We start from the raw sequence: 10104 nt of genomic DNA, 5'->3' as shown, positions 1-10104 counted from the left end.
AGAGAGGAAAGCCCACTTGGCAATTGGCTCAGCGGCCTGAGAGGGGGGCGGGACACGGCCGCATTTTAAGGGCGTGTCAGGCTGCAGTGCGCCGGCGCGTCGTTGGGGACGCTGGACTGGGCCTCTTAGTCAGGGGCACGAACCGCGTCGCCCCGCCCACGGGGCTCTTTGTCCCGTTAACTGTCCGCTGGTGGAGGGAGGGCTGCGGCCCGGGGGCGCCGGGGGCGGCGGAGACATGCCCGTGCGCTTCAAGGTAAGCTGCGGGGGGCCGGGGTCGGGGGACATGGGCCTGCCGGGCCGGGGAGGGCGGGGGAGCCCCGCGTCCTAGGTGCCTAGGGCGCCAGCGCCCCATTTTACGGACGAGGAAACTGAGGCCCCGAGGCGGGAACGGACATGTGTCCTCGATGATGCAGCCGGCCAGTGCCCGAGCTAGGGAAAGGACTCGGTGGTCTGCCTGTCCAGTCCTCTGCTTCCCGTCCCCTCCATGCTCGGCCTTCTCCTGAGCAGCATAGTTTTCTCCGCAACTTTTCCAAATTCTTCAGGAAGATACTTCAGTTACTGCCTGGAGCATCATTATATTTTAGGGGGCGTGTGTGTGTGTGTGTGTGTGTGTGTGTGTGTGGTGGCATAGTGGAGAGAACGCACGTGATAAATACATGTATAATATATGTAACATAATAATAATAATATGCATATGTAATAAAATCAGGTTAATATGTGTGTATGCAGGGTGTCCCAAAAGTCTGAGTGCAGTTTTGGTCTTTAAAGAAAAAATTTAAGCTGTTAAAGCTTAAAGCTGCACTCTGACTTTTAGGACATCTTGCATAATAATAATAATAATAAATAATAATTTTGTGGCTGTTAAGTCATATCTGACTTTTTGTGACCCCATTTGGGGTTTTCTTGGCAAAGATACTAGAGCGATTTGCAGTTTCCTTCCCCAACTCATTTTACAGATGGAGAAATTGAGGCAAATAGAGTGAAAGTGACTTGCTCAGGGTCAAACAGCTAGTAAGTGTCTGAGGTCAGATTTGAACTGGGGAAGGTGAGTCTTCCTGACTCCAGGCCTGGCACTCTATGCACTCTGGTGCCACCTAGCTGCCCCAGTAATAATAATGATGATGATAATAGTTGCCATTTGTATAGTGCTTTATGGTTTGCATAGAGCTTTACATATCTCATTTAATACTAATAGTAATAATAATAACAGCAGTCAGCACTTACATAGCAATTACTATGTGCCAGGCGCTGTGCTAAGTGCTTTACAATTATCTCATTTGATCTTCACGACAACCCTGGAAGGTCCGTCCTATTATTAGCCTCTTTTTACAGCTGGGGAAATTGAGGGGCAGGAGAAATTAAGTGACTTTGCTAGGGTCCAACTGCTAGTAAGTATCTGAGGCAGGATTCAGGAAGACTGAGATCTTCCCAACATCAAGTCGAGTGCTCTCTATGCCCTGTGCCACCTGCCTATGTTTGTGTGTCTGTACTCTTATATACACGTGCATACACATTTCACAAATACATATATGTATGTAATGTCCCCAAAGTGTTAGTATAGCCTTCTATACAATCACCTAGCTGTATCTGTGTGTGTATGTATGTATGTAAACATACACATACACACACACACACACAGACAGGGTGTCCCAAAAGTCTTATTGTAATCTGATGTGCATGATTCCACCTAGCTCTATTTGTGTGTGCACGCATATTTTTAAACAATACACATATATGCATGCATGTGTAGATGTACACATCTATACCAGGTGTCTCAAAAGTCTTAATGCAGTCTTTTATGCACTATGCCTATATTCACGTGTGTACATATGTGTGTGGATACATACATACATACATACACACACATATACATTTAGGGTGTCCCCCAAATCTTAGTGCAATATTCTATGCACTGTGCCTCCTAGCTGTATTTGTATGTATGTGTATGTCACATATAATGTATATAAAATGTGTGTTTCTACAGAAAGAATGTCCCAAAAGTCTTGGTGCAGTATAAAGCTTAAAAAAAAGTAGTTTAATAGGCATTAAAACTTACAATGCACTAAGATTTTTGGGACATCTTGTATGTGCGTGTACATATTTGGCTGTGTGTATATGTATGTGAAGTACTGTGCAAAAATTAAAAGCACTATATAAATTCCAGCTATTATTATTGTTATCATTTGATATCTCATTGGTAAAATTGAGTTCTGTCATTTCCTTAGCTTAAGTAAAATAACCTGCCTGCCAAAACTTTTGAAATAGGCAGAGGCTGCTGCCTGGTGTATTGGAGACGGTGCTGCATTCGGACTTAGAGGTCCTACATTCTGATGCTTGCTCTGCCACTTAAATGCATGACTTTGGGCAATCAACTTCCCATATCTAGACCTGTCTCCTCATCTGTAAAACGAGATTGGGTCAGATAGTCCAAGACTCTGGTTTTTTCCATCTCTAAACCTCAGATCCTCTGCATTTTCAATTTTTTCAGAAATGGAGATTCAGATAGAGAATCATATTTTCTTATGCTTTTTAGAATTTGGGTAATGTGCTAGACTAGCTGTAGGGATCATTTGCCCTTTAAAACACAACTGATGAAAAACAGGGTGTCTTCTCCTTCTACTTAGGGAGGTGTGTCCTTATAGTTCTAAACCTTTGCCCTACTGCACCATATATCACATAGATCCTGTTATCTAGTGGATGCTTCAACAAGGATTGATTAGTTAAATTCAACAAGAATAGTAAAGTTGCTACCATGTGCAAGGCACTAGAGAGTCAAAGATGAAAAAGAATACATAGTGCCTACCCTTAAGGAGCTTACTTTCTGCTGAGGAATGTAAACAAGAAAGTAAAATGAAGATTAGCTGATGGGGGAGAGAATGATAATAAATAGGGGGACTCAAGAAAGACTTCTCATAGAAGAATATACCACTACCAAATCTTGAATTAGTAAGTAAAAATAGTCTCATAGTAATGATAACCTGCCATGAAGGAATGCATTTAACTTCCTGTTACAGAGTTGTCAAAGAGAGAGCTTTTGTATTTGATTACTAATTCTGAGATTTGAAATTTTTTTAAAGGTTCAGAAGTAATACTTAATGTGTTTGTTTACAAAGTCTCTGAGTATCAATCCTATACATCTTTGTGTTTTGCAGGGTCTGAGTGAATACCAAAGAAATTTTCTGTGGAAGAAATCACATCTCTCAGAGTTAAGTAATTCTCCGGAAAGTCAAAAAAGTCCATGGGCTGGACTTCGATCAGATCAAATAGGTAAGTTTTAGAAGTTGATGGCTATTATAATTTGTGCACATTTTTTTCTTACTGGGCAAAATCACACGTCATTTTGGCTTTGCATTTTATAAATTGTGAGGTCTTCCCAAAGTTCTTATGGTTGTCCTGGTTGACATATGTGAATTTGATGTAGTTGATGTTAACTTAAATGACATTAATTTATAAACATCAGAATACTCTGCCGCATATAGAGGCATGTGAATATCTGCAAAGCAGTAGCAAATGGCGATTTTTACTTGTATTGCAACCAGTGTTTTGTGTAATTTTTGCAAGTTGCTATCAGATGACATTGTTACATGAGCAACTGTGAAGTTGAGGCTTTAGGGAGCAGAGTTGAGCCAGGGTTAGGTGGAAAGGTCTGCTGTGCTTGTCCCCCAACTCCCTATATCAGATAAGACTTTCCCATGCTGGGATAGGGACAGGAATGGGAGGTGGTTTTCCTGTTTGGAAGCCTGGGAAAACATGCTTTAGGCTGTGTCTTATTGGATGACCTTGGTCCCAGGGTAACAGAACAGGAGCCGGGGAAATGGAGAGCTTTAACAGATTAAATCAGAGAGGATTCCTGAGATTATCTTGGGAAAGGGGAGAATAGAACCCATATCACTAACCAGGGGCAGTTAGGCTTCTATACTTCTGGCAGTGTTGAGAATGGATTGCTTGCTCAAAAATAGGTTCTGAATGCTGTCTTGTCTTAGTCATACTTAAATGATTGAAAGGCTGTGTGATTTTATTTTATTTTTTGGTATTGAATGCAAATGGCAACTCTTCTATGCCTTGCTAGATGGTCCAAGTAGCTATGGCCAGCCTATTTGAATTTAGATTGGTTCTCTCAATTATGAGAAACACAGTTCTTTTCAGTGCTAGAGATTAAAAGTTTTTTCATCTTGCTAGGACCTGCTAGAGCTTGTTCTACTGGCAAACTTTCAAGACCTCAGTTTTACATGTATGCCATGGTGAGACATCAGTGTATGACTCTGATAGGTGTTACTTAGACTGCTTGAAATTCTGTCGGTTGGAGTCTTTGGTAAATTATCAAGCCCAAATAAATGTCCTAAAAATGCAGACTTTAGTTGGGGTGACAAGGGGAAACTCTATTTGGTAATCTATACCTTTGGGTTGAATTAGTTTGGTCAGATTACCTTCTTAAACTGAGATGACCTCAATTAGATTTTAGGTGGAAGGGTAAGAGTTGTTGGGGGGGGTGGACAAGTAGAGGAGAGTGTGGAGAAGGGACAGATAATTTGGGATTATTGGTGATGTTGGGGGAGGCAAGACAAGCCTAGATGGGATATTATAATGAAAGGGAGCTTGGACAGTGTGAGAACCCTAGAGGCCTGGGATTGTTAAGGATCTTAGAAGTTTGGAGAAAGGGAGGTAGGAAAATGTCAAATAAAAATTCCAAGAACTTTTTCTGGGGCTCTCTGTTCTTACCTTTTCCTTTTCTGCCAGCTCCCTTTTTAAGCTCTATTCCCAGAGGCATTAGGAGGTAAGAGCAAACTCTCCTTTCTTTGTATGTTGCCTGCTGACGCTTGGAAAAACTCCCTTTTGTTCCTTCATTGCCATAGGGAGTTGCCCCAACTCAGAAACACAAGAACTACTGATTGTAGAATTTAGAGCTGGAGGCACCTTAGGAATCGTGTAGTCCACATCCTTCCTTTTATAGATGAAGAAGTGGAAGCTGGCTTTGTCATGTACAGAAACCACTGACATGGCCCAGGTCGTGTTGTTGGTAAAGAACAGAGCCACCATTGCCATGGGAATCCTTTGTCTCTAGACCCAGTGTTCTGAGTGGGTGCAGAGACACTTTTTGTTTTGGATCATATTTTATATGGTCACTTAGAGGCAGTAACAGTACCCTGACCAACTCACTAACTTTCTCTCCACCATCACGTTTCTGCCCACTTTTCTTTCACTTCTTGATTACTTGAAAACAGAGAATTTGGAATTAAATCCTGTATGTTCTTGGGCAAATCATTTAGTCTCTATGCTAGTTTCCCCAACTATAAAATTAAGGGGTCGGATCAGACTTGCACAGCTTTTAGGGTGCCTTCAAGCTCTAGATTTATGATCTCTGAACTTCTCCACATGGTAAAGTTATCTTTTTTAAAGCTAAAGAGCTTCCCCCAAATTTGGACAATTTTGGTTTGTTTTGTGACTAAGATTCTCAATCTGTAAATTCTGTTTGTTTTTTTAAAAAAGTTTGTTCTATTAAAATAGATTCATCAGACAGAATTCACTGCAGTGGTATCAGCTGTTCAAGGAGAAGGAGATTTCAGAATCTCTTTTGAGAATCTCTTCTTGTCTTGGAATATTTACTTTTCTCTGACTAATCTGCATAAGAAAGCCTTTTGAAAAGGTTCAAATTTGAACAGCACCAGAGCCAATTGTTTTTATGAAGTAGCCAGGAAAAACAATTAGAAACTGTGGCAACATGTCCTTTTTGACTTGCCAAGTGTATGATGTCATGACCTTGGTGCCTATCACAGCTGACTGGAACAGCATGACACTAATTTCGTTTTCTTTTTCAGAGAAGACTTCCAGGACTTATATTTCTTAGGCTAGGTTTTACTTTGAAAAATCCTTATTTAGTTTGCCTTAAGACTCTTTAAAATTCAAATAAGCATTTATACTTGAATTTCTCTTCCTTTCCTCATACAAATTTGTGTCATCGTTATGACATTAGAATCACCTAAGTATTCTTATTATTGATTCTGTTTTACAGGAATCACGAAAGAACCAAGTTTTATCTCAAAGAAAAGAGTTCCTTATTATGACCCAGAAATTCCCAAATACCTTGAGTGGAAGGCAGAAGATGCCTCTGAGAATGAGTTGGTTGTATTGCCAGAACCTGAAGTCCCAGAGGTGCCCAAACTGCAGGAAACAAAAGAAAAAGATGACCTGAATGAAGAAAGAATTTTAACCGCTGAGGCCCTTAGAGTGCCCAAGAGGGTTCGATCTCATTCTGCTGACTCTCGAGTTGCAGAAGCCATTGACCCTGTGGATAATAACAAAGAAGCGATTGCAGATCCCACACCAGCAAACAGGAATGCAGAACCACAAAAGCCTTCTCAAGGTCTTTCAGAAAATGTCCATGACCAGGTAAGAATTTTCACTTAGTTTTCTGGAAAGTAAAGAAAAAAATCTCAGCTTCATAGTAGTTCTAGTAGTACTGGCATACATACCTAAACCTTTTTTGTGTGTTGTGCTGGGCTTTGGCTTAGTTAGGGATCATTTCTAAACCTTGACTCTCAATTATCCACGTAAACTTAGGAATCTGTGTCAGTGATACAAAACAGTAGAGGGTCTGCCTCCGGATTTTATTCACTGCATATCGGTATCTGAATCCTGAGAGAGAGATCAAATGGAGACAGAAGGGGAGTAGGAGCCTCTCTCCACAGGTGGTGAATTCAGATACTGTGGTCTGTCCTTTAAGGGTTGACCTCTCAGTAGCCCCCTTTCACTTTCTTATCATGGACCAACAGGAAAGCAAACAGAATCTTGATTGACAAAAACCCTGAGAGGAAGGAGGAGAGGACTGGCTGGATCTCCCAAGTATCATTGCCAGCCTTGCTTTCTCGTGCCAGGGCCGGATTGTTGTCACGCACATAAGGGGTTTGTAGCAGCGCTTGTAGGGATATCACTATCTCCTGGGTTCCTTTGCCTGTTCGAGCGCTCCTTCCCAGTTTCATGTCTGCAGCTGATTGGGACAATAGAAGAGCACTAAATGGTGTTAGAGAAGAATCCGTGGCCCCTCAGAGAAAACAGACAAGGAGGAGGGACTCAAGAAAGGTGATGGGGAAGCTTGGTGGGCAGGGGGCAGTGTCCATGGTGGTGATTGAGTATGTAATGATAGCAACTGGATGGCCTGCGAATAAGAGTCAATCCTAACTAAAATACCAGCATGATATTCAAATGGCATTATTAAGTGGATTGTAACTATTCGATTTGAAAAATCTTAATAGCTTTAGGGAGGGGAAATTATGATTTGATTTAAATGGCAATTGCATCAATGATGGATATTTTAAAAAACTTGGATAAAACATTAAAATTTTTTTTTAAGCATTTGGACAGGATTCTACGGAGGAAAGCAGGATTGCCTGTTGTTGCTCCCATATATCATTCCCTCAGAAATTCTGAATATCAAAGACAATTTGTATGGAAGACCCCGAAGGAGAACTCCCCAATTCTTGCAGCTGATCAGGTAGCTTGAAGGATGGGTTGACAGTATTCGGTAACTTTTTACAATGTAGAGATGCATGTTAGCATGGGACCGAGATCCTAAAAAAACTAAACTGAAGTATAAAAGAAGTAGAGTCTAGGAAAGTGAAAATTTTGGTTTAAAGTTGCTTTAAATTGCTGAGTTGTGTTCTTTGTTATTACTTTAAATTTCTCCAGAGACTTAATTTTCTTTTTCTTCTGTTTTTGTAAATATACTCAGACCTCATATTCATTTTTTCCCTGCATACTTTTGTACCTTCAGAACCCCCAAGAATTAGAAGTGGAATGAAATGCTGTTAGTTGTGCCTAGAGCAGTAATCTTGTCAGTTGCAACTACTGTGGAGTTATTAGTATTAGTTTGTTGTTTTAGTCATAACTGTTCAGTGCAAATTGTTCAGTACAAAAAATTTAACTTACATAAAGCTTTCCATAAGTGATAAGATGCCTTTTAAAAACCTACTCACAGAAGTCCTAATAGATTAAATCTTCTGACAAGATTAGAAATCTTACTTGAAAGTTAGAAAATGAAAACTTTGCATCTGTCCAGTTTCTTAGATTTTCCAGGTAAATTATTTGAGTTCCTTAAACTAGAGATGAACTTGTCAGAAATCTGGTGGCTACTTCAGTACGCTTATGTGCTGATGAAAAAATTGGGTTAAGTCAATGTTGTTTCCTTAGAATGAACGAAATGAATCATTACCATTGTCTTGGGTATTAATTTCATCCTTGTCATTAGACAAGGGTCTAAAGGAGTTTTTTTGGAGTTAAATTTGGTATTTCATTTGAAGCCATATCAGTTTCTGAAATCTGTGTACATATTAGAGAGCTGTGTGAAAGAAGTTGACAGTGAGTTTGTAAATAAACTTTATTAATGCCAAAAGCCTGTTTTCTGAAAAGATGCCATATACAAATTTGTAAGTTAACCATGAGGCCTTTAGTTAAGAAATCCCTGGGGTTATAAAATACCAGATCACTACAGACTATACTTAGATTCGGACTTTATCAAGAAATAATGTTTTTGAAGTACAAATAAATATCAGAATCTCCCAATTTTATACATTGAACTTCATACCTCCTGTGCTTGTTTTTTATCAGAATCTCCCAATTTTATACATTGAACTTCATACCTCCTGTGCTTGTTTTTTCATATTAGAAACTTAAACTATATAGTAAAAATGCAAGTCAGACTCTGATATTTGCAAAAAGAGTATTAGATGCAAAGGATAGAAATATGAAAAAAAATTTTTTTCTTGCCTAATGTAAGTTGTTTTAATTTAAGATAAAAATTAAACAAATTATAAGAGTTGTTTAAGCTTTCAAATACAAGTATGTTTCCTTATTGATTGCAGTGAGCAAATTATGATTTAAATAAATACTGCTGCAGTGTTTAAAATACTGTTGCAGGAAATGAAAAAAAAACACCTAAGAGAATGAATAAATAAAAGTACAAAGCTTGCAAATGAGTTAATTTTTTTTTTGAGAGAGAGCATGTTATGGTGGAAAGAACCCTGAAATCTACGAGTCCAAAGTTCAGGTTCTAATCTGAATTCTGTCATTAAATTCAGACTCAGAATATGAGAGCTAGAAGGGCCTGAAAGTTCACCTCCCTGGGCCTCAGTTTTTTCTTATTTAAAATGAAGGGACTGAATTAGATGGTTTGTCCAGAGGCTAGCTATGTAAAGTGGCCCATCACTTTAACTCAGGGGACCTCAATTTCTTTTGTCTTCCAAAGGTCCTTTCCAGCTTTAAGCTATCAGGATTGCATGACCTTGTAACAACAATCCTTGAAGTAGCGGGTATTCATCACCGCTCATTTTCATTAGCTGGATTGGCCGTTTGTCAGATGATGAATAGATTGTGTTTGGTCGGCATTTCTGTTACCTGTCTAATACGTTGTTTCTTTCACTCTTGTCTTCAGGAGTTAGCACACTGTAGTTCAGTTTAACAGACATTTGTTAAGACTCTAGTATTTGTTAGACTCTGCCTCTCTCAGGCTCAGCTTCCTAGTCTATAAAATGGGGATAATAAAAGTACCCACTTACTGTTGTTACTTATTGTTGTGAGGTTTGAATAAAATAACAGAAGTAGTTTATTTCAGCTGTCCTCCTCCTATACAACTCATCCCCATTTCTGATTTTTAAGAAGTGAGATCAGGTCAAAATTAACATAATGGGAAAATACTTGGGGATAAGATGGATTCATTCACCTAAGTACAAGTACAGATCAGGGAAGGTTTTGTGGAGGTTCTTGGCACCTCAGGTGGGCTGTTGAATGTGAGAGCTTGTGAAGAGGAAGGAGCCAGGTCGAGAGAGGTAATGTTGAGCTCCAGGGAACAGTTTGTAGACCAATTTGCCTTGAAGGTAGAGTATAAGAAGGGGAGGTGGTAAGAGGGAGCTGGGGAGGAGGTAGCATAAAAAAAAAGAAAAAGCCTGGAAGAGTAGGTTGGAGTCAGATTGTGAAGCACTTTAAATACTAGCTAGAGTTTGTGTTATTCCAGAGGCAGCAGGGAGCCACTGAAGACTTTTGAACACAGGAGTGACGTGGTTAGATTTATTTTGGCAGCTCCACAGAGGATGGCTTGAAAGGAGAGACTAGAAA

The 10104-nt window shown here is 39.7% G+C and overlaps 1 protein-coding gene across 6 annotated transcripts in view; it reads left to right on the top strand.

Moving 5' to 3' along the window:
- Positions 1-103: 103 nt before the first annotated feature.
- Positions 104-10104, top strand: part of SAXO6 (stabilizer of axonemal microtubules 6) — a 36368-nt gene continuing 26367 nt past the window's right edge. For 3 of the 6 annotated variants that reach the window (XM_078146187.1, XM_078146186.1, XM_078146183.1), the window contains exons 1-3: positions 104-253; positions 3153-3267; positions 6011-6387. In XM_078146187.1, coding sequence (XP_078002313.1) covers positions 236-253; positions 3153-3267; positions 6011-6387 — 510 coding nt within the window. In that variant the 5' untranslated portion in view covers positions 104-235. Of the gene's footprint in view, positions 254-3152; positions 3268-6010; positions 6388-6450; positions 7078-7348; positions 7490-10104 lie in introns of those variants that run through there. The other 3 variants (XM_078146182.1, XM_020990214.2, XM_020990220.2) reach the window with 2 other exon arrangements.

The sequence above is a fragment of the Phascolarctos cinereus genome, unplaced genomic scaffold, assembly GCF_003287225.1.
Source record: "Phascolarctos cinereus isolate Bilbo 61053 unplaced genomic scaffold, phaCin_HiC Scaffold_1;HRSCAF=81, whole genome shotgun sequence".
NCBI lineage: Eukaryota > Metazoa > Chordata > Mammalia > Diprotodontia > Phascolarctidae > Phascolarctos > Phascolarctos cinereus.
Note: the sequence above shows the minus strand (reverse complement) of the source record. Positions and strands in the feature narration are given on the sequence as shown.